Below are 25,423 nucleotides of genomic sequence, written 5' to 3'. Positions count from 1 at the left end.
GATGAAAACACCTGGAAAGGCACAAAGGGTGAATCCATGTCAGAGCCTAGTCACTGGAGGAGATGCCATGTTCTTCTCTTGGCTTAACTGTAGATTGGAAATTTTCCACAATGAATACGGATCGCTTTTGTGATAGCAACTCTTGTGCTGACCCATTGACTTAAAAAGAGATAAAGACCACCTACCGGCAGTATCTTGGGCGGTCACATCCACGCCATGTGCGACCATGACCCTGAGGCATTCCACATGTCCTTTCGTAGCAGCAAGATGAAAACTGGAAAAGAAGTAACAGAGTCTCCTTAAGATTTCCACTCTGCACAGTTCACCTCCCACAATGTTTTTGTCTCTTCACATACAGCTTTCTCTCACTTGAGCTCCACAGCCACCTAGTGAGTAGCTATCATTATCAACCTCATTTTAAAGATGGGAAAACTGAGGCTCAAAGTGGTCTGATGATTTGCTCATTGACACTTTTTAATAAGTAATGAAGCAGGAGCCAGATCTTTGGTCCTCCAAGTTAAAGACCAGGTTTGAAAAAAGTCAGATCCAACTCGTTGTCCCTTTAGGAAAAGAACATCCAAAGAATCCCAACTAGATTCAATTCCCAAATAACGAGTAACTTAGCAACTTTTCTGGTGTTGTCTAGTGCTTTCACCAAAGTCGTTATTTTTAAGTAATATGCTCTATAAAGAGAAATTTGTCGAAGCCAAACAATGGTCAAGGTTCTTGGACAGTATCAAGGTCAAACCCATTGTTCTGTTCTAACTGAATCACAACGGTTATACGCAACTATTGTTAGGTGACTAATGTGTGCCAAGCACTTTACTACTCACTTTAATACGTTCTCTTTTCATTCTCATAACAGCCTTTTGGGGCAAGTCCCAGGACTGTCTCCATTAAATGGCAGATGTCTACCCTCAGTCAGGTGCAAACAGCAGTAAGGCAAGCCCACAGTTAGGCTCCAGGACTGAAGGACACTTGGGAGTACAAACCATGCTCGGCGTGCTTGGGCTTGCCATTAATGAGGGATAACATTCAAATGCCAATCCTATCATCCCGATAGCACCCAGGGGCGAAGGGCACTCTGCAGGCAGAAGGAAAGCACAATTCTACTGGCTGTTCAGACTCAAGAGGCTGAGAAGTGAAAACCATGGGACGGTCTCCACTAGGGAGGTCTTCCCTCTTCTGAGTCTCCTTCCTAGAGATAGAAGTTCATGAGCCTTCTCCTCCTGCCTTGGTTCCGTCTTAGGGCATTATCTTCTCAGGACACTTGCCGTGCAGGACCTCAGTGTCGGTCCCTGTGAACTAATATCCAGACAGTATTTTTTCACAGGACAGGACCTTTCACTGGGGCCCAGGGTCACTCACACCCAAGCAGCAAATCCAAGAGCTAAAGCCATTCAAACCCAAGTCAGCTAGACCCCACACCTCTGCTCCGGGGAACTAGGCTGAGTGAAGGTGGGCAGGTCAGCAAATGGGGATACTTCAGTTCTGGCTGCAAATCAGCCATCCATTGGCTGTGTGTCTTTGGGAAGTCAGTTTGACCTCTCTGAGCCTAGATTTCCTCCATGGTAAAGCGTGGGGATTGAATCAGGCAATATCCAATGTTCCCTCCAGTGCTAACATTGTACTTTTTTAGCTTAGCTGGCTCTTGTCCCACCAACTATTTCTGCATTTGTACAGCAATTTGTGTGCAATGTTTCTTCACAGTCAAAGTCCACTTGGTAGGTGATTACACATTACGGTGAAACTTCAATCATATAGAAGAACTCGGGAATGTGGGGTCTTATAAATGGAATCCCTGATTAAATACGGCTTAACCAAAAGAACCTCCCTAAAAGACAGTACAATAATACCTCTGTTTTTAGCATCATTGGGATAACTTCATTGTACAGTAAGTAAAGTTCGTCTTTAAATAGTCAATCGTTTGGTTGTAGTGGAAGATTTCTAAAATTTTCCCAGCCTTAGTTAAGTATGTGTCATGTAATTTAATTGTTCTTGAGGATGTGAAGTCACCACTAAGAGCCCCAGTGACTGAACTGTGCTTTCAAGGCTATTAACCTAAATCTCCCGGATGACTGAGTGCTAACATTTATTAATATTAGTCTTCTTTTCTTCATGTCTATGTGTTTGCTTCCAAGCTGTTCACCCTGCTGCCTCCTGTGACCAGGGGGAACTCAATCAAAACGATCTGAACACGAGGACAGCCACATCCTCTGCTAGAGAGAACAGTACCAGGATGAGAAATCAGCACGTGCACACACGTGCACACACACAATGTATGAGTGTGTATACACAGAGGACTCTTGACTGGTGTTAAACACGTATAAAACAGCTACATGTATCGTAATTGTAAAGCCTGCTAAAGCTTCCCAGATGGAACGTGCCCCTTTCACTTTTGTGCTAAAGAAACACAACATGACCAGAGGCCCCAAAGCCTCCTCCTGTGCTCCTGCTAGCCCCTCAGAAGCTCTCCAGCTGCCCCTTCTACTTACGGTTCGTAACCCTCCCCACGTGATATTTATATTTTTCCTTCTCTGAGGCTTCTCAGATTAACTCTGGAGTGCACACTATATTTACAGAGGATTGAAACTGCAGACTCATGTGACAATGAAGCATTCCTATAGGCTACTACTGCACACTGATAAATCTGGTCTGGTGAACTTGACATGCTAGTCATGAACGACTTGGGAGCTGGAGGATTTCTGGATCATTATTTGGAAGGTCAGTGATCACTACGGGGCAAGAGAAGTGAGGTGTTAGGAAGTTGGACTCAATATCCAACCCAATCCAGTGAAAGTTTCTTAAACATTGCTTTTTAAAATGAAATCCCTCAAATCAACCTATATCAACCCATTTCTGATGGCTATAACACACTTCAACTATGGCCTTGCTGCATGCTTTAACAATTTGTGTGTGTGTGTGTGTGTGTGTGTGTGTGTGCGCGCGCGCGCGTGCGCGCACGCACGAGACTTTATTTTGCCCTCTCTCGAGTTTAGATCAGGAAGTGGGAAGTGATTTTTCCTTTATTCTGAGAACTCTCTAACTTTTCTCCTGCAGAGTATTGTATTCTGCTGAGAAGAGAGAAGGAGGGTCTTTTCCCATTTCATAGTTTTATCCTCCTATATTTTACCTAAAACTTCAGCGCTCACTGTTTTTAAAGATAAAATGAACAAGTATAAATACAAGTAATTAGAAACAGCTGATTGTAAGGACAGCTATTCATGCCTGTAATTTTACACTGAGTATCTAATATCCTATTGTTACCTAACAAAATCACTCTCAGTGGATGTGATTCAATTAAACATATTATTATTTCAAGATGTTTTTCAAAGATGATTCACGTCCAGGTGTTTGCTACATTCTAAAGTCACATAAAAGTTGCTGTTCTACTGTCTAAGCTACGTGGGCATGAAGATGGGCCAAAAGAGCAGGAAAGAGAAGATCTGGTCATTTTACCCAGAAGTCTCTCATTCATTTTTCCAGACAGACAAAGAACTCCATCATCATTCTTTCTTTCCAAGTATGCATTTCCGGGAAACAGGAGCAAAGCCAAGAAAGATGATGTGTCAAGTCTGCTCTCGGGGGATATGATTCACTACGCTGTGCATCTGTGCATCGTCTGTTTGCCCTGCCACCTTGACCTCTGGGTCTGTGGCCCTGGAGGCAGACTGGACAGGCAGACTGGGCTGCATCCGGTGAGCTGCCTTGTCCTTTGGCTTCTGGTTGGGTTCGACCAATGGGAGGCACTTACGCGAGATAGGAGAGGAGTATAAAGAGGTCGGGGCATTATCCCCTCCGCTCCCTCCCTGCCGGCCACACGTTGCCCACGGCTGCCTTCCTCCCTCTGCTTCCGCGGTGAAGTTCACAGTTCTGTGGGCCAGCTCCTCCAGAGCCACAGCTGCCGCTCTTTCTGGGTTTTGGTAACTGATCTCTCTCCTGGCCTCTTCAGGTGTGGGTGGTGCTGGTGGTGAAATACATTCCCCTTGTTACTAGCCAGGGCTGCTTTCCCAGCCTTGCTGGTTTACTCTGCCCACAAGTTTGTAAATAGTTCCTTTCTTAAGTGCTCATCAATTATCCTCTTTGAGAGTGCTACCTGCTGGGAACTTGGATGACATCAGAGTTAGGTACTTTGTGTGTGATCATCCACAGATGAACTCTTAGGTTCCTGTGGATATTGTCTGACTGAATCACCAAAAGGCCAAATTCAGCCTTTAAAAATTTTTTTTGATTAGAGAAGATGGTGGAGGAGGAAGACCCTAAGCTCACCTCCTCCCACAGGCACATGAAAATTACAACTATTTACAGAACAGCTATCAATGAAAGATGAGAAGACTAATAGAAAAGATCTTCTACAGCCAAAGATATAAAGATGAAACCACAACGAGACAGGAAGGGCGGAGATCGGTATAGTCAAGACCCACACCCCAGGTGGGCAACCCACAAATGGGAGGATAATTACAATTGCAAAGGTTCTCACCAAGGAGTGAGGGGTCCAAGCCCCAGATTGGGTTCCCCAGCCCAGAGGCCCTGCACCAGGAAGACAAGCCCCCAGAATGTTTGACTTTGAAGGCCAGTGGGGCTTAGTTTCAGGAGAGCCAGAGGGCTGTGGGAAAGACAGATCCAGTCTTAAAGGGTACACACAAAATCCCCCATGCTCTGGGACCCAGGGCAGAAGTAGTCATTTGAAAGAAGCCTGGGTCAGACCCACTGCTGATCTTGGGGAGCCCCCTGGAGAAGCAGGAGGTGATGAGCTTATCCCGGGGACAGACACTGGCCATGTATACCCACATTTATATGGTCAATTAATTACTCTATGAGAAAGGAGGCAATATACACTGGGGAAAGACAGACTCTTCAACAAATGGTGCTGGGGAAATTGGACAGCTACATGCAAAAGAATCGGTCTAGACGACTTGTCCACACCACATACAAAATGCAGCTCAAACTGGATTAAACACTGAAATGTAAGACCTGACACTATAAAACTTCTAGAAGAAAACATAGGCGTGCTCTTTGATGTCCATCTTAGCAATATTTTTTGGATATGTCTCTTCAGGGAAGGGAAACAAAAGCAAAAATAAACAAATGGGACCTCATCAAACTAAAAAAACTTTTAGAGCAAAGAGAGCTATCAGCAAAACAAAAAGGCCATCTATGGAATGAAAGAAGATATTTGCCAACAATATATCTGATAAGGGGTTAATATTCAAAATATAAAAAGAAGTCATACAATTCAATAAAAAAAAAAACCATGAAAAATGGGCAGAGGATCTGAATAGACATTTTTCCAAAGAAGACATACAGGTGGCCAATAAGCACATGAAAAGATGTTCAACATTACTCATTAGGAAAATGCAAATCAAGCCCACAATGTGATATCACCTCACACCTGTCAGAATGGCTATTATCAAAATGACAACAAACAACAAATATTGGCAAGGATGTGGAACAAAGGAAACCCTAGTACACTGTTGGTGGGAATATAAATTGGTGCAGCCTCTATGTAAAACAGTATGGCGATTCCTCAAAAAATTAAAAATATAACTACCACTCCTGGGTATTTATCCGAAGAAAGTAAAAATACTAATTAGAAAAGATACATGTAGCCTTATGTTCATTGCAGCATTATCTGTAATAGCCAAGATATGGAAGCATCATCAGTACCCATCAATAGATGAATGTGATATATATACATAAATATACACACAATGGAATATTACTCAGCCATAAAAAAAGAATGAACTCTTGCCATTTGCTTCAACATGCACGAACTTACAGGGTATTATGCTAAGTTAACTCAGAGGGAGACAAATGCTGTATGATTTCACTTGTATGTGAAATCTAAAAAAACAAATGAACAAACAAAACAGGAAGAGAGTTACAGATACAGAGAACAAACGGGGTTGCCAGAGGAGAGGGGGTGGAGGAGGAAAGAAATAGGTGAGGGAGATTGAGGTACAAACTTCCAGTTGTAAAATAAAAGATGAGTTATAGATATGAAATGTACAGTGTAGGGAATATAGTCAATAACTATGTAATATCTTTGGTGACATATTGTAACTAGATTTATCATTGTGATCATTTTGGAATGTATACAAATATCAAATCACCATGTTGTATAACAAGAACTAACACAGTGTTGTAGGTATAATATACTTCAAAAACAAATGAACAAACAAACTCATAGAAAAAGAGATCAGATGTGTGGTTACCAGAGGCAGGCGGTTTGGGGGAAGGGGAACTGGATGAAGGCCATTAAAAGGTACAAACTTCCAGTTTAAAAAAAAGTATCAGACAACTAGATATTTTGACTTCTTAGTTGTTCTATTCCTATGATTTTTTTAAAGTTAATTCAGGCCACGAGTAATAACATTACAAAGAAGTGTATTAAAATATTGGCCAAGGGAAAAGAACTATTTAGGAGTAGAGGATAAAGAATTAAACATGATCTTTTTTTAGTTTAAAGGAAAAAAAAAAACCACCAACAACTCAAGGTCACAGATTTTATCTATAAATTCACCCTCTCTACCCTTCCCCACCACAGCTGGATTATTTTGAGGCAAACCTCACGTATCATATTTCATCTCTAAATTTTTCTACATGTATATTTAAAGGATAAGCACTTTAAAAAGTAGAGATAAGAGTGCAATGAAATGCTTTGTATCCAACCATGTCTAACTTCAGTAAGAACAACCTTGTTTCATCTACACCCTTACCAACCATTACTATTTTGAAGCAAATCTCGTGTCCTATCATTCCATTCATAAATATTTCAGTATGTGTTTCTAAAATAAAATCACTCTCTAGAAAAATGTAATAACAATACTATTATCACACCTGAAAAATTTTAACAATTCTTCAATAGTGCCAAATATTCAGGCATCAGTATTCATGTCTCCAACTGTTTCATAAATGTCATCACTTTTAAATAGTTTACGTGAATCAAAATTTCCAAAAGGTCAGTTAATAATGTTCCCTCTTTCTTTTTTGGTGCCTGTAATTTCTTTTCTGAAAAAGCCATGTGTCTAGGCCTGTAGCATCTTCAGTATCTGTATTTTTCTGTATCTCCCTCCCCACAGTATCTTTTAACATGTTCCTCATGCCTCTATGTGTCCTGCAAACTTGTAGTCAGACCTAGAGCCTTGGTTTGATACAGGTTCCATTTTTTGGCAAGGCTGCTTCGTAAGTGGCACCTTGTACTTCCACTGGAGACACACAATATCTAGCTGGCTCTCTTTCAGTGATGTTCACCACCACTGAGCATCACCACTTGGATTCAATCCTTCCATCTGGGGTTTGAAAATGGTGACATTCTAATCTATTATTTCTTTTCTATTCATTGGCTGGAATTCTTCTAGAGGAAAATAAAAAATACCTTCAATGACAATTTAGTTTTCCTGAAATATAGTTCATACAGGAAAGAGAAATATCTGACCTTTTACTTTTGTGCAAATTTTTGTAAGATTGAGTTGGTTCCTTTGCACCCTCTAAAGGAGGGAGACCCATGTGAGGGAAGGAGGATTAATACATGTAAGTTAAATATATGTAAATGTATGCATGATACTCAACCAGTTCTATAGTTTTTTTTGCAGACAAATTTAAGCAGTTTCACCATTGTACATCCCAGTAACAAGCACACGTCATATCCACTGCGATAAAAAAAAATTTTCAACGCTGCTTTCAGTTGGCTTGTCTGCTTAAGATATTTGGGCATTTTGGCTAAAATGCTTTCATGGCAGAATGTGTCAAATTCCTTTAATTATACAGAATATGATAAGTGACTTCAAAAGTGTTTTCTGATATAGTGTTAGGCCAAGGTAAGAGCCAGTTGGAAAGGTTTAAGATACACCACTCCAAAGATAAGAAAAACAACTGACAAATAAGAGCCGGCACTCAGTCTACAATGCTCCATGATGCAAAAAAGAAATGCGATAATTCAGATTTTAAACAGTGAATTTGGTCTTGAAAAAAATAACAAATACCCCATCCACAACACATATGGGAACACACAGCTGTGCATACTATAACCAGCTGTTTTAAAACTGGGAAAGCCTTTAAAAGCTCTATGGACACATCCTGTGGAATAACACAGGTTCTTCAGTAATAAAGCAGAAGTAAAAGAAGGTCCAGTAAAATCTTCAGTACCACAGACTATATTCTATATAAATACTGTGAACTACTCTATGCAATATATAAATATACCACCCTATACTGTGTTCTACTATTAAAAAAATCTGTAGGCTAACTGTGAAAAACAGTATGGAAGCTTCTCAAAAAACTAAAAATAGAACCACCATATGACCCAGCAATTCCACTCCTTGGTACCTATCCAAAAAAACAAAAACGAAAATTTAATTAGAAAAGATACAAGCATCCTAATGTTCATAGCAGCATTACTTCCAATTGCCCACATATGGAAGCAACCCAAGTGTCCATCAACAGACGAATGGATTAAGGAGATGTAGTATATACACTTACAACAGAAACTACTCAGCCATAAAAAGGAATGAAATTTTGCCATTTGCAGTAACATGGATAAACATTTGGAGGGTATTATCCTAAGTGAAACAAGTCAGAGAAAAATACTGTATGATACTCCCTCATTTGCGGAATCTAAAAAACATAACAAACTAGTGAATATAACAAAAAAGAGCAGACTCACAGACAGAGAACAAATTAGTGGTTACCAGCGGGGAGAGGAAAGGGGGAAGGGGCAATATAAGGGTAGAGGATAAAGAGGGACAAATTATTATGTCTAAAATAAGCCTCAAGGATATATTATACAACATGGGGAATATAGACAATATTTTATAACAACTATAAGTGGAATATAACCTTTAAAAATTGTGAATCACTATATTGTACACCTGTAACTTATATAATATTGTACAGCAACTATACTTCAATAAAAAATTAATTTAAAAATTAGCATAAAGTGGCTAGTGAACAAAATCTGTGGGCTAGACTTAGAGAAAATATAAAGTAAGAAAATAACCATCAAGACATCCAGTTACTTTGGTGACTGTTGATCACTCTGATACTCAGAGTATCCTATCTTATTTAATCATCTATCATCGCTATAGAATTTTAGTCAGAAAATCATTTTACTGCTTAGGACAAAACATCTATTATCTGAGTTTGCTCAACCAGTTACCACATAAAAGAAAACCCAAAGGGTCAGTGTACTGTTTCAGCTTTGTCTTATTTTTAAGAAAGCTGTATAAATGTAGAAGAAATAAGGCACAAACCGGACAAGGAGACAACTCTGTCAGCAAGTCCCTAACAAGCCATCTCCTTCCCAGCACAGCGGCACTTTTACAGTCAATCTACTGACCTTGCACATGAACTCAACCAACCACCACCGAACAAGCTGGATCATTTTGTCAGTTCTCCTTCGGCTGCTGGAAGATAAAGGCCCATCTTTTCTTTCTCATCCCCCAGCCCTGCGCCTGGAGGAAACTCTTAATCAGGAGTGGAGTAAATTCCATTCAGCAGAAGGGCAAGGTGGGAAAATTAAATTGTTATTTTTTGTGTGCATATTTAATTTGGATAGCCAGTCATTTTTAAGGCTTTTAACATCAGCAAATCTGGTCCTTATTCCAAATTTCCATGATTTTGAAAAATTAAGCAAAACTCCCAACCTTGCATTTTATTAAAGCTTAGAGGAAGGACAAACACACGTAGTCAGATGAGAAAGTGTAACAAGAAGTGAGATACTGGGGAGGCAATACATATAATTTTTTAAGGGCTCAGACTAACCGTGTTTGAATCTGCACTTTGCCGCTTACACAACAAAGTACTGAATATAACAAACAAACAAAAAAAAAAGAGCAGACTCACAGAGAACAAAGTAGTGGTTACCAGCAGGGAGAGGGAAGGGGGAAGGGGCAAAACAGGGGTAAGGAATAAATAAGTGCAAACTATTATTAGGTATAAAAAAACTATAAGGATATATTGGACAACATGGGGAATATAGCCAATATTTTATAATAATTTTAAATGAAACATGACCTTTAAAAATTTTGAATCACTATATTGTACACCTGTAACTTACATAACATTGTACAGCAATTATACTTCAGTTTAAAAAATTAATTAATTAAATGCAATCTTGGGCAAGAGCTCTCTGCATCTCAGTTTCCGCATCTGTAAAATGGGCTGTGAGGAATAAATGAGCTATATGTAAAAGCACTTATAGCAACATGTGAAGCATGTAGTAAATACCCGAGAAAATTGTTAGAGCCTCACCAACACAAGGCAAGGCACAGTCCCCGACATGCTGCTTAATAAAGGGATTTGTCTCAAGTGTTCAGAAGAGACAGGCTAGCAGAAGTTAGGTCAGAACCACCACTGCTTAAGACATGAAGAAAGAAGGAAAGAAAAGAGGAGGAGGAAAGCAAGAAGAAAGCAAGAAAGTTGACGACAGCCGCAGATGATAAAAAAACAACAAAAAACCCCCCATCCAACCATCCAGGACCAGCTTTGTCAATTGCTCACACTTGAGCTGCTAACATCCTGGCACCTTTCAAGACATGATAATCCCCAAAGCAGGGTTTGGCAGCAACAAGTCATTAGCATTTAGCCTCTGAACGTGAAAGAGCAGCAGAGCCAACTTGAATAAGATACTCAAGTGGAAAGTTGGCCTTGGTCGAGTGGGAAAGCAGGATTAGTCACTGACAGGACCTGGGTTTGTAAGTGACAGTGAGTAGGTTTCCTTTCTTATGTAGTGACTGAGAAACGAAGGCATCCTCAGGGCGGCAGTCCAGGTGACCAATGGGTGCTGGCCTGCACTGCAGGTGGGCACCTGTCGGGGGGAGGGGGCTCAGGCTCAGAGAGCAGACAGCGCCCCAGGTCACCACACAAGTAACTGAAGAGCATGGTTGGTGACGTCTAATGGCCTGTGTCCTGGGGAGCTGGTAAAAGAACACACCTCCAGATAAATAGAGTTTGCAGATGGGGGTGAGGTGAGCAGGCAAAGCAGTAGGCTGATTAACCACCCCCCTCGCCCCAAAACATAAAGATTATTTTAACAACGTTAATTCTAGGGCATTGGAACTAACCCAAGTATGGGAAAATTTGGATATTTCTATAGTTGTATTTTTATACACTGTTGTAGCTAAATATATTAATTCACTCTTATTTACTATGATACAGACACTGTTCTAAGCACTGAGAAGCACATGGCGAGTAAAACAAAGCCCTCCTGGATCTTGGCTTTTAGTAAGAAGACTAAAGATGAAACAGTGGTCCTCAACTGGGGGTGTTTTGCCCCACCAAGGGGACAGCTGGCAACATCTGGGGACATTTTTGATTATCCACAAGGTGGAGGTTGAGCAGATTCTACTGGCGTCTAATGTGTAGAGACCAGAGACCGCTAAACATCCTACAATGCACAGGATAGCCCCCCCAACAACAGAAATCCTCTGACGAGTCGACAATGTCAATAATATCAACATGTCAAAACGGCAATAGTGCCCAGGTTGAGAATTTGAGATAAACCATCAAAAACAAATGCACGACATAATTCTATTAAAACAAATTAAAGGCTGAAGAAACAAAGTGAGCAGATTCCAACCTTTTCATTGAGATATATTTTATGGCATGTGAGGTTACCATTTTCAAATGTGTCTTTAGTATAGTCACAAACTTCTGCAGCCACACATCACTAATTCCAGGACATTTCCATTGATTTAAAAAAATCCTCATCCCCTTTAGTATCCACTCCCCATTCCCATGCCTGCCCTTGGCAATCACTAATTTACTTTCTGTCTCTATGGATTTGCCTATTCTGGACATTTCATCAAGATGGAATCATACATACGTGGTCTTCTGTGTTTGGCTTCTTTTATGTGGCATTTATGTGAACAAGGTTCATCCATGTTGTAGGAGGTACCAGGATATCATTCCTGCCACTGGGTGAACAGATCACATTTCATCTATCCGTTCATTGGTTATGGGCACTGGTTTGTTTCTACTTTTTGGCTATTATGAATAATGCTGCTTAAACATTTGTGGCTGAGTGCTTGTGCGCACACCTGTTTCCAATTCTAGTGGGTACAGACCTGGAAGTGAAATTGCCAAGCACTAATGTAATCATGCTTAATTCTTTAAGGAAATGCTAAATTCCTTCCTAAAGCTGCTGTTCCATTTTACATGCCCAGCAACAACATGAAGGCTCCAACTTGTCCACATCCTAGCCAAGACTTGTTACTGTCTGGCAAATTTTAATTTAAGAGGTGAGAATTTTAATTACACCCACAGAAGAAACATGTAAGTCTTTCTTAATGAACCCTTTGAGGTAGTTATTTCAGTTAATTATAAGCTGAAAGCTCCCCTCAGAGGAATACAAGCGTGAATGCAAAATAAATTCAGAACATCCTTTGGCTTTGTCTCTTTTTGGGCTATTCATCCCAATTAAACAGTGTGCCTTCTCCTTTTAAAGACAAGAAATGTCATTCGAGAGTCTACAGCAATACATTCTAGGAGAGATTCTATGGGCTTGTTTATATCTCCACTTAGACAGGTCAAGAATTCAGTGGAGGAGGGACGGGTATAAAAACCTTTATCCACTCCTCTACCAGGCCCAGTGACAGGGACTCTCTTCACTGCCCAGGGAAACAGCAGGATGGCTGGATTCTAGTGCAGACAAAGAGGCAGCACTTCACCAGCCCAAGTCTCGGATACTCAGAGTGGTCCAGGGTCCAGGAGCCCGTGAGAAAGGTAGGCTCTCAGACTCCCCTCCACATCTGCTGAATCAGAAGCTGTGTTTTACGTTTCCCAGCTGATTCACAAGCATGTTAAAGTTTGAGAAGCACAGCTCTAAACGCAGGACGAGGTGAGAGCCTCACACCGTCATTTTCACCAGGTACCTCTTGTTTCAAAGTTCTTCTGCGAACACAGTCCCCTTAGCCTTGAGAGCAGTCTTGTGGGTGTGTTCCACAAAAAAGGACTCTGCGCTGTTTTAAGTTTCACTATGATGGGAAGTGTTTCTCTTTGCTTATGAAACTCAGCTGGGCCCTTTCACAGAGGGGTAACTAAAAGGCACCCATACAGCAGCCTGAAGATTTACATCAGGCTCCTTTGATCCCTCTGCTGCTGATGGAGATTTGGAATTTCTCTGCTTTTATCGCTTGGAAAGTTCCCAAGGTTTCTGTGATTAAGTTTTGTGGCTCCCAAACTCCCCTCCCCCTTTCTTATTCCCTCTCCTCTTCCCTCCATCCCTCCCCTGCCCTCCTCCTCCCTCTCCTTGTGCCCTGCCCTCCAGCCCCTAAGAAAAGACCAACTCAATGAGGGTCCCCAGATAGTAGCAGGGAAGCAGCCTGAAGGCACAGAGGAAGAACCCGCATAAAGAGAGCGGGGAGCCCGGGAGGCCAGGGTACCACGGATGGGTTTGCTGCCTTGTTGCTGTTCCATCCTGGCTGGGGTGCTTAACTTCACTTCCCTCACCTCTAAACCAAGTTTGGGCAACTAAAAAACATCCACATCCTTCAAATGCCAGCTTTATCTGCTGAAACACAACGCACCAGATATGTTTCAATTCATTACGTCCCCCAGCCAGCTCTGGGAGGGGTCATTAGTATCATCCCCATGTTACAGCGGAGGAAGCGGAGGCACAGAGAAGTTGAAATAAGCCTGCCCAAAGTCCCAGAACTATTAAGCAGGGGAGCCTGGATTCTGACCGAGGCTTTCTGCCTGCAGAGTTGACCCTTCACCACCGCGCTGAGAAATTGCACCATTTGTTAAAATCACTCTGCAAAGTGTGGAACGCTGTATAATATAAGGTACTGGCTGTGCCGCTTTTTAAGAAATAAAGTTTACACTAAAAGAATGGAAGTATTTGGCCAAAAAGCAAATACAGGCTTCTCACGGGGCAGATTAGGGTTGCCAGTGGTCTCAAGCAGAGAGGAATGCAATCTGAGCAGGAAAGCAAACGGAGCCTACAACAGAGGTTTCATTTCCTACCAAACCGCTCAGCGAAGTTGTGCAAACCTTCCCGAATTCAATGCCTTGGGACAAGGTCAGGATATTACTCAAGGCTGTCAACCCTACGGGCATTTGAACTGCTGCTGTTCAAAAGCCCATGAGTGATGGCCTGGAAAGTTCTCCTATCTTTCGAAGTAATAACAAACACAATTCTTCTGGTTTCTGATTGCCAGCTGAAATATACATAGGGAGGAAATACAAACTCACAAGGCTACTTTAAGAAGCTTGGATTTTTGAGGTGTATTCATTCATAGAAACCTTCACTCAAACCAAACTTTCTTGCACCTTCATGAGCATCCCAGGTCCTGACACCAACAGCCTCGTGGGGTCAGGATGCAACAGGGTGGCTATCAACTCTCCAGTCCCTTCCATCGCCCCTGCAACCAATTTCCACCCCCCTCCAAATCTAGCAAGCCACAGAGAGAAGACTGTCCATCAAATCCTACAGGCAGTAGAGTTTTAGAAGGTTCCAGAAGGATAAACTGGCCTAACATCCTCCTTTCACAGATGAAGACACTGAGGCCCAGAGAGGTTAGGAAATGTGTAAAAGATCAGGACTTGAATTCACTGCCCTGACTCTAAGAGTAGTTCCTCCTGGCTAAACCCACCTCTCCCTTCTTTCCTCTTAAAGCCCTTTATTTCCAAGAGAGGGGTCACAATGGACTGAGAGACTCAAATACTTCCTGATAATAACCAGCTTCAGCATTTCCCAAACACCTAACACCGCCTATGCTTTAACTGCATTCCTTTTGCAAGCCTCTTTCTGAAGGAGGGGGAAATGACACTAAATCATATTAAGACAAATCAGGGAAATTAAGTATTTATTATTAGGATTGAATCCAAAATCCTTCCCACGCCCTCCAGACTCTACATGAGGAGGTCCTGGCTCCCGTTCTGACCTCAGCTTCTAGCTCTTCCCGGTTCACTGAGCACATCAGGGACCCTCCCACCTCGGGGCACCTGCCCCGCTGGTCCCTCCACCAGGACAGCAGTTCCAGAAAAGTGCACAGCTCGACCCCTCAATTCCATTCAAGAATCTGCTCACCTAAAGGGCGCTGCTCAGAGAGGACTTTCTTTCCTAGGTTCATTCAAAGTGGCCCCTGGCTTCTTCTTTTTCTTCAGTGCACCTGATGTTACATTAGAGAGGCATGTGGTTATTGTCCGTCTGTCCACTAGACTATACCTTCCATGAGGGCAGAGACCTTGTCTTGCCTACTGCAATTTTCCTAGCACACACAACTGAATTTTTTTTTTTTTTTGGATAGTGCAAATCTTTAGTTTTGAATTTGTTCTTTTCACCTGAAGTTTCTATTTTGAGTTTCCATAAACTGGGACATGCCCACCAACTGGCAATAACCAGGCTTTTCTCAGGTTGTAATGTAAGTTCTTAAGAGAGACACTGGGGCCTCTTTGTTATTTATAGGCTTGATTTCGCTTCCCAGCATCATGTCATTCAGTGGTTCTCAAAGTGTGGTCCCCAGACCACCAGCAGCAGCAGCAGCAGAGCTGGTAAGAAATGCAGACTCTTAAGATCCTGCCAAGACTCAGGGAGGGAGCCCAGCACTCTGAGTCTTAACCAGCCTCCTATGTGATTCTGATGCAGGTCCAATTTTTAGGACCACTGGCAGTAGTAGGAAGAAGCATGATCTCTAAGCCAGTATTCTTTGGTTTTGGTTAACTCTGCCATCCCCAAGGATGGGACAATAAAGTCACTCACATCCACTGGCCTTCATCTGGTCCATACGATCACTGATGCCTTGTTCAGCCCTAAACATCTACGATTCCAGCCCAGCCTATCAGTGGTTTCATGGCGCTCATCTGCTGCAACATCTAAATTCTAACGAGGCCACTAAGCTCAAATGAGGGTCAGCCCACACCGAGTATTTCAGTGGAGCAATCCTTAATCCAAGAAGATCTAGATTCCCATGTCAGATTATCACCTGAGGGTAGGGAAGGCATCATTGTCTAGTTCTAGTCAAAAAAGCCTTGAAAAAATAAATTCTACTTTACCAGAAGGGATGAGCTCCCTGGGCCCAGGAGAAACTGCCTCAGGTAGGGTAGTGCCACCTGGCTTTCAGCTATTTCAAAGGCAGCTGCAACAGGGTCTCTGATCACTGCTTCTATTAGGAGCTGAGGTGGCAGTCTGAGAAATGGAAACACTGGTTGCTTTCTCCTGCTCAGCTTTCTAGGTAGATATAATAAAAGATGACCAGCATAAAAGAAAGACTTAAAAACAGGATTACTGTCCTTTAAGTGCCCACAATGTGCTAATGGAATCAGCCGTGCTCCTTCTGGGGACAGAGACCTCCTGGGGATGGGAGGGAGGAGATGCCAAGAAGAAAGATCACATGCTCAGAGCTACGAAGCCCCGTGACATGTACGCTGAGCATCCACTCTTGTCTTTCAGGATGGTTTGGTTTCACAAATGCAGTGTGGATGGAGCACCTGGCGTTATGAGATCTCCATTAGGGCAAATGATTGGTCTCTGATATTTACGACAGACCCCCAGATTCTAGTACCTAGAGCCTAGAACAGCTGAACCTTCCTGACCCACACTTCCCCCTTCACGAACTACTCCAGGGTGACTGACAGCATCAGATGAGAAAGACCTGGAGGAAACACACACAGTCTTTAAAATGGGTGGGAAAATGAACTTTCTGTTGAATGAATAACACACGTGAAAGCCCCTAGCCCAGTGCTGGGCGGGCACTCAACAGAACATGATTAATCACAATTCCTTTCTTATTTAATTGGGTAAGATTGAGCTCTAACTCCTAATAGTCTGAAAAAAGGGATAAGTACATAGGTAACTAAGACCCATGAAATCCTAAGTGGTTAAAGAGAGGCAGTGGTGAGAGCAGGCTCACCCACTTCGGAAATTCGAAAAGGCTTCATTAACTGGACCTTGCGTGACCCTCAAAACTCGGCAGCATGAGAGGTGGTAGTGGCATTTGAGAAGCTGTGAATTTCAGGGATGCAGGAAAGGAAGCAGAATGTTTTGAAGGGACAGACACGTGTTAAGTGATCTAAGGGGCCTCAACCCTTGAACTGTCTGGCTGCTGCCAGCGTGAGAACCTTCCGCCCCAGGTGCCCCCTGTCGTGGGGTTAGGCTGGGTGGAGGTCACTGCCCGCGTGTGCTGACAGCCACGCCCATCCGCCCCTGTCCTCTCTCCGTCACAGTGAGGTCCATTTCCCAGGCTCTCCTGACCTCTGCGTGTGGGGGCAGGTCCAGCAGGTCCGGCCGGTGGAGGGCCCGGCCAGAGGCCCAAAGCCAGACTGCTTCAATCCTGAGCAGCAAGAAGCGGTCTGAGTTTCTAAAATCCTTCCTTTGCAATATACTTAAATTAATCAAGCTTTGCAAACAGTTTTAAAATGAAAAAGCCTGTGAGCCCACCAATATTTTTTATCAATGTGGTTCTCTATCCCCAAATCTATTCTCATCAATGTGCACCGCTTCCCTGGTTCCAAGTCTTCCTCCTAAAGCACAGTTTTGCAACACGATCTGTTGAGCTTTAACCTACAACGCTATTTCCCCTTTAAGAAAATGCTTGTGCACAAGCATTACATGTACACATATGTACATGCACGTGTGCTAGAAAAAAACCCACCTGGGCTCCATGGGCCTTCCTCGGCCCATATGTAGCCTGTCATGGGGTAAACTCTGCGGGGAAGCTTGCAGCTAAGAAACCTGGGGTCTCACTGTGCAGTGTCCAGTGCCGTGATTCTTGGTTTGGGCTGAATATTCAAATCACCTGGGTGTTTTAAACAGCCCCATGCCCAGACTGCACCCCATACCAATTAAACAGGTACCTCTGAGGGTGACACCCAGCACTTTGCAAAGCTGTCCGGGTGATTCGAAAGGGAGTTAAGTTGCAAACCACTAATCTAGCATCCAGCAGGCCCCTGAACCTGAACTGCTATGATGAGCTCTGGAGGAAGGAAAGGAAACAACGACCAGTGTTGTTTCTTCTTCTCAGTTTGGGATGGCCTCCATCCACACTGTTACGAACACCCGCTCTGTCCTCTGCTGCCCGTTCCCCGCCCAAATCCTCCCCTCCATTCTTTCAGGCCCAGCTGACAGAACACCTCAAGCAGGAAGCATTCCTTTGCTACTCCAGTGCTTTCCCATCTCTTCCCACCTTGAACCCCTTACAGTTAGTACTTTATGATTTAACAATTGTTCTCCAGTACTTCCACTGGTCTTGTCTTCTTGGCCAGATGCTATGCATCTTCTAGGTGAGGACCATATCTTCTTCTTTTATATGTGCTTACGATAGAGTTTGGAACATTTTAGACACAAGGAGTACCTCCTGACTAGAAGCAAACATTTGGGTACATTTACAAGGTAGGAACAGATGTGACATCACCTTCAAAAATCTACCTGACCAGTGGGGAAGGGTATAGCTCCACGGTAGAGTGCATGCCTAGCATGCATGAGGTCCTGGGTTCAATCTCCCTTACCTCCATTAAATAAAATAAAGAAATAAATAGATAGATAAAGCTGATTACCTCCCCTTCTCCAAACAAAACAAAAAAAAAAACCTGCCTGACCAAAAGCAGAACAGATACGCATTACAGCAATTATATTCTTCAATTTATCCCTCCACCAAACTAACAGGCTTTAGACAAGACATAGGGAGATTTTGCCTGGAAGGGGATTTTGCTGGCAAGAAGGCTGCAATTATGCATAAAGCATATAGCAGTTTTAGGTAAATGAGTTTGGCAGCCAAGCGTGAGAGGAACTGGAGGAAGGCAGCCAGGTGGTATGATTTGATTTCCAAGAGTGAACCGCTTTGTCCCTATTCCGAGAAAACAGGAAGAGACAGGATGCAACAAGCCACCAGGCAGGGAAGCCCCTTCTCACACTGACTCGCAGAATTCAAGGACCACCGCCACCATCTTATATGTAAGCTCCACTGAGTCATCTAAAAATACTCGCACAAGTTCTTCTTTTCAAAGCCAAAAAGATCAGGTTTCCGAAACGTGGGTTATGGATGCAGACAATATACACATACATCCACACATGCCTGGGTGGTATTTCTTCAAATACGAAAGCCCCAGCCGTGATTTTATTTAGTCTGGTTGTTCCTAAAACAAACACACATAACTTTAATTAAATGCACATCCAACCGTAGGGGAAACCATCTTGAAACAATTAGACTGTTCCATGGTGAGAGGTTTCGGGGCAGCAGCACCCTCCCTCTTCCTCACCTCCATCTCGGAAAGAGAACAGATGGGCTGAGGGAGGCCAGGCTTGACTCCGTAAACACAGCCCGCAGCTAGAACTCTCTGCCCTGCTCTATTTCGTTCTCTTGTGACCCTAGACGCCACCCTTCTTTTACCCTTTCCTAAATGAATTCCAGTCATTCCATTGCTTTTACTTTTTTAACCCTTCTTTGATCAGCTTTAGAGGGAGGAGATTTTCCGACAAGGTTCTTATCTCTCCCTGAAGGAATCATTCCCAGGAGAAACTGAAAAGCCTGTAGAGCTACCAAACCACCCATCTGGTTATTGACCTTGGGTTATGGAGGCTCTGGAGAATGTCTGCCGAGATGGCTGCCTCATTCTTGGGATGTTCTGGGTTGTCTGGTTCTCTAGGTAAGAAGGCTGAGTATTTCTCTACTTAAATTGCACGAGAAGCTAGGAGAGACAAGTGTTGTGACGTTCACCAGGATAGCCTTTCCCCCCTTGAACCTCAAGTTAATCCACCCCTAACTCCTCTCCCCACGAGGCATTACCAGCAACGGGAGTGTGCCTTCCCCATGGGCACCGCGCTGAGAGGTCACTTTCAGATACCCGCCAAATGCCCCCTGATGCCTGGAACAGGGGGAGAGACCAACAAAGCCACCAAAATCAGAGGCCCCCGTCCTCGGGGAGCTTCTGTGTTGTGAAGGACTCAAGTCTTTCAGAAGACAAAGATCCCCCTTAAGCTGTAGAGATTTCTCTGTGTTGTAACATCAAGTTCAAAGTCAAGATTCTAGTATTTCAAAGAGAAGTGAAATTAAAAAAGAAAGGATTGAGAATATCAGGGAGGAAGGCATTCTGGACCACAGAACCTGGGGCAAACATTTGGATGGTCTTATGGGGGAGGGGGGGCAGACAGTGCAACCTCCAGCAGAAGGGAGTGTGACTTACAGTTAGCTAAGTAAGGGCTGGGCCACTGAGAGGCCCCTGAAAGCCAAAATCAGGACTCCAGGCTGTCAGGCAGTAGGAAAACACTGTGCATCACTGAGCACAATGACAAAAGTGGGTTATCATAAAAGCTTGCTGGAAAAGAGGCCTCCAGATTAATTCTGATATGGAGGTGCATATAAATCAAAGGGTAAACCCTAATGAGCAGGGCAGAGAATGAGACCAAGTGCTCCCAAGGACTTTTCAAGTGTGTGATCTTGTGTTACCCTTTGGAGATAAATGCAAAACATTACCTACACCCCCACGAACAAATGCGGACCCTGCAAGCTCCACGGGGCTGGAGGCACCGAGAGCTCCAGCAGGAGGGACACCCTGCACTGGTCTGTTATGAATTCAGAATTGCTCCTTGGAAGTTCCCCATTCACATGCTCCCAAACCAAATGCATGTGGAAGGAGCAGGAACAAGAACAGCCAAGTGTCCACAGCTCGAGGGAGACACATACACACTCAGGCAGAAAGGCACAAATCAGGCTCACCCAAATCCAGAAGTGCAGACTTCCAAGGTAGGCAGGCTGACGCCAAGGGACCAGTGCTGCTTGGGGCTCACTGTTACAACAGAAACACCTGGTCTTACAGAATTACGTAGTACCAAGGGGACAGGAGAGACAGTTTCCAACCCCACAGCGCCCCACCTCAATTTCAAGACAAAGACCATTAGATTTGAAGGCATATACAAAGCCAGACACATTTAATTCTATGGTGCCTCTGACAATTAAATTCTTAGAGTGATCAGTTAATAACTTCAGACATCAACAAGAATAGTCCAGGCAGCAAAGTTAAATGTCAGCAGATGATTCCTTACGGAAAATCTTGCACTGAAAGAAGAATTACCTCCTCTCTTCCTTTCCCATATAGTTCCTCCAACTTTCTACCTAAGAGTCACTGAAGGGAAAGACGGTAGACTTGCGAGCGCAGAGGTAGAGGTGTTAGAAATGGTTCTAGAGATAATTCAGGGAGAGCTGTATATCATGTGAGTCTTAGTTTTATCATCTTCCAAATGGAGGGAATGGGTTGTTTTTGTTTTTTTATTAATAGCTGCTGGGTGCATTTCTACAGGATAGAATGATTCAGGCTACAGTAAGGATGAACCTGCAAAACGTTACACTAAGTGAAAGAAGCCAGAGACAAAGAGCCCCAGATAGTATGATTCTATGCACATGGAACATCCAGAACAGGCAAATTCAGAGACAGAAAGCAGATTAGCGACTGCCAGGGAGAGTGGGAGGGGAAGGTGAGGAGTGTCTCTTTTTAAAGGGTACGGGTTTCCTCTTGGGGACGATGAAAAATTTCTGGAAGGAGATGACGACAATGGTTGCACAACATCGTCAATGTACTTACTGCCACTGAAATGTACATGTTAAAATGGTTCAAATGGTCAATTGTATATATGTATTTTACAATTAAAAAAGAGAGACTAGAAAGTAACAATCTGGCCTTCTATTCCATATGTAATAAATGTCTTATTAACGAAAGGCACAAAAGGATGAAGGTGATCACAACTATGGCGAAGTTGCTCACCTAAATTTTCTGTCTTCTGAGTGAGTACTGTCTTGGACAAAATAATCACCAACAGTTCCCTCCCCTTTCCCTGGGTTGGCTCAACAAAGGTGTCTTGTCCAGACACCTGCAAAGCCAGACTGGGAAGAAGAGGAGCCAGGAAAGCTGCAGAGTGGGTCACGAAGTAATGCAAAAGCACAGTGTCTACCACCAGAAATCTCAAGACAGGCTCAGAAGCATGACTTCGGCCAGCAGAGCTCAGACAGCACTGACTCCCAGTGTGGCATCATGGGAAAAGGTTAACCGACTCATTCAACAAATATTTATTGAATATCTACTACAAACTGAGCCGCTGGCTAAGAGGATATAATCATAGCAGTGAACTACAAGGTCACGGTCCCTTCCATCAAGGAAATTACCATCTAGAGTGCAAGAGAGATAAGAAATGAAACTTGCATAAGGCTGAGTGGGCCACTGACGCCACAAAATATGAGCCAACGACCAAAGCCCGCCTACTATGGGGTGTCCCGGCTACCGAGCCAGAGCTCACGGGGATGTGGCTCTGGGCCCCGCACCTAAGAGACAGGCTTCTGCAAAGGAGGAAGTCCACCCGAGGCTGTGAGGTGGAGCTTAACCTGGGGTAACTGGCAGAGAGGGCAAGCCCTGCTCCTAGAGAACCAGACTCTGACGTGGGAAGGCTTCCCTCTTCTCTGTGTACCAGTCAGCCTAGTCCCCATAAAACTCAGCCCCTTAAGCTGTCCTGTGGCTCCCAAGACAACAGGGTTGGTGTCTGTGCCATGGGAGCCTGTGGGTGCTCGGAAGAGAGTTTAACTGGCAAAATATGCTAAAATGTGACACTCTTCTGATAATTGCCTTTTATGCCTGATACCTATCCTTCAATCTCGAGTCCAGCTAGTTTCTAGAGGATGGTTCTCTCTGGTTGAACCTACATAGCATACTTCGGAAAAATAATGATTCCTGGGCCTCTGCCGAGATCAAATGATCCAGAACATCTGGAGTGGGCATAGCGTCAGCATTTTTTCAAAGCACTCCGGGAGAGGCTCATGCAGGAGCTGCCAGGGCTGAGAACCACTAACCCAGGACAAGGAGGGCAGGGCAGGGGGTTGGCTTTATAAGGATGCCTACTGTGGGCTGGGTACCGTGCTAGCTGTTTACATACGGGATCTATAGCAGTAGGTGCCCCTCCCTCATCGCCCTGGATGTGTTCTGGCCAGGAGCATTATGGCCCCTACGAATAGCACTCAACTTTGGAGGGACAGGAGATTAGGAATAGATACCCCGAGCCCCTGACCCCTTAGGCGGGCTAGTGCTGAGGCATACTTTAAACCTGGGGTAGTAAACTTGTCCTGTGAGCAAACTAGTTAATACATTAGGCTTTGTGGGTCAGTCCCCGTCTTACTACTCAAATCTATCTCTGTGGTGCAGAAGCAGTCAGGGACATTACTAAATGAATAGGTGTGGCCGAATTCCAATAAAACTTTATTTACAAAGATAGACAGTGGGCCATAGGTGGCCATCCCTGGTCTAAGGCTAAACAGACTTCCCAGAGGTCCTCAGTGGGAATGCGTCTCTGTCGCCCATAGCAGTAACCTGCCAATACCATGCTACGTAGGGTTCATTCTCTTACTGTGCACTTCCTGGGATCGTGGGCTATAAAAAACTACTGGCACCCAAATCCTCAACTCACAGCCTGCTTCTGGGGGCACTCAACCAATGTCAGGATCTCATTTTAGTCTCATAACTACCCTAGTAGTTGAATTCTGTCATCTCCACTGCACAGTGAAGAAACTGAGATTCAAGGACTACACAGCTCCTAAGTGACAGAGTCCAGATTAGAAGTCTAAAGTCAGAGGTCTCTCTACAATAGGACCAGAGTATCCTTACATGGACACAAACAGGCACACACACACACACACACACACACACACACAAATACTTAAATATATAGTTTTCACTACGGCTGGCAAGAGTACCACATATGGCAAATCATAAAGCAAAATTCATACTACTTATGTGATTACAGATCTATGTTAAGAAAGGGGTTTTAAAAGGAATAACACTATAAACAATAAGGTTTGAGAGTTATGGAAAAAATTACTTTCTCTTTTATGCTGTTTCTAATCCAGGATACAATTCATTTCCCGCCTCTCAATGAAGGGGTTGCAAGCCTGCTGCTACCTCTTCTCCAGCCAAATCTTTGGTCGTACCTGGGAGCAAATGGTGCCATTCAAGGTAACGCCCAAATGTGTAATTTGGAACTGGAAGAGGAAGGATCTAGATTAAAATATCCTCTTATGTATTTTAACATGGCTGGGGTGGGGGGACAAGTAGGCAGGCAGTAACTTCACAAAGTCCCCAGAGAGGCGCTTGCAAAGTTCCCCTCGGGATGCTGAGAACTGCAGAGAGCACGGTGAGAACCCAGAACTGGCAGTCAGAAGCCAGTCTCTTTTGCTTACGCGGTCTTGCCCTCGCTGTCCTGCTTGGTGGCACTGGTCCCCTTCTTGCCCAGCAGTGAGGCCACCTTCTCGGCATCTCCGTTCTCCACGGCCTGCAGCAGCCGGTCATCATTCTTGTTCCACTCGTTGGTCTGCAGAGCAAAGGGGAGATGCAGAGCTAGTGAGTGACAGTGGCCTCGGCCACCAACCAGCAGGACCATGGTCCTCCCATTCCCCCCGCCCCCATCAGAACCTGCCCCCAAATGGGCAACTTTAAAGATACCTTTCCTTTCACCATGGAGACACCCAAAGAGACTGGTTTCCCAAAAGAAAACATCCACAGGTCAATCAAATAGCAGCCGGTCATGGAACTCTGAAATAGAGCCACTTCTTTTAACTGAAATGGGGAAGATGAAGCAACTTAAAAAGACCAAGAGGTCAGTTTACACATTAGCTTATTTCCAGCTAAACCTGATGGCTGGCTCCCCGGAACACTGACCTTTGACCTGGTCCATAGCTCACTGGGCTCATGATGTTACAGAACCAACCAGCCACCAGCCTAAGGTTACCTGCATGTTTACACACGTGCAATTCTCCACCTGTTTTTGTTGCCGCTTCCTCTGGCCTGTTTACTGGACTCGGATTTTTGAACTGGACACTGATTTTATGTAGTTGTCTAGGCTTCTGACTCAACAGAGTGTCGCCAGAAACCAAATTTCCTCCTGAACAAGCTATTACACATCAAGTGGCCCTGAGCAAATCGTCCCCCACCATGACCCTCCGCCCCAACAGAGTAACTCTGCAAGCCATAGTAACAGGAAAGCTTTCAGAGGCACAAAAACTAGTTTCTACTCTCACGAAGGAAAGAGAGGCTCTCAATAGAGGAGCAGAAAGAGGCTTGAGTACTAAGAAGTGTCCAATGTGAAGAGGCAGCAGTGAGCCACTGACGATTTTAGAGCAGAGGGGAGAATAAAATCAGTGATGGCAGAGGAGTCATCGGGAGGTGTCTCCTGCATGTGGGGTCGATGGAGGGAGAAAAGATGCTGAGGCCCATCAGAGCCCTGGGAGACTGCAGGCCCCGCCTGCCCTCCAGACACATCCCAACCCCTTGCAAAGCCTCCACTCTGGCCCCTCCAGCAGTGGACACCCCCCCCCCCCCCGCCGAAGGAGAATCTTCCTCCCTCCCCAACACTTTCTACAGACAGGTCTCCAGGGATGGCTGCTTCCTTGTGATCCCAAAGATAAGGATCTCCAGGCAATTCATATGCAAGGCTTCTCCATGGACCACTTCC

The 25,423-nt window shown here is 44.0% G+C and overlaps 1 protein-coding gene across 7 annotated transcripts in view; it reads right to left on the bottom strand.

The window, feature by feature from the left end:
• RAI14 (retinoic acid induced 14) overlaps nucleotides 1-25,423 on the bottom strand; it is a 139,607-nt gene that overhangs the window by 31,406 nt on the left and 82,778 nt on the right. For 4 of the 7 annotated variants that reach the window (XM_074356897.1, XM_074356901.1, XM_074356906.1 and 1 more), the window contains 2 exons: nucleotides 24,153-24,283; nucleotides 186-274 (listed from right to left, as the gene is read on the bottom strand). In XM_074356897.1, the coding sequence (XP_074212998.1) occupies nucleotides 186-274; nucleotides 24,153-24,283 (220 nt within the window). Of the gene's footprint in view, nucleotides 1-185; nucleotides 275-24,152; nucleotides 24,284-24,414; nucleotides 24,561-25,423 lie in introns of those variants that run through there. The other 3 variants (XM_010955549.3, XM_045517085.2, XM_045517089.2) reach the window with 1 other exon arrangement.

Source organism: Camelus bactrianus, chromosome 3, assembly GCF_048773025.1.
Source record: "Camelus bactrianus isolate YW-2024 breed Bactrian camel chromosome 3, ASM4877302v1, whole genome shotgun sequence".
NCBI lineage: Eukaryota > Metazoa > Chordata > Mammalia > Artiodactyla > Camelidae > Camelus > Camelus bactrianus.
Note: the sequence above shows the minus strand (reverse complement) of the source record. Positions and strands in the feature narration are given on the sequence as shown.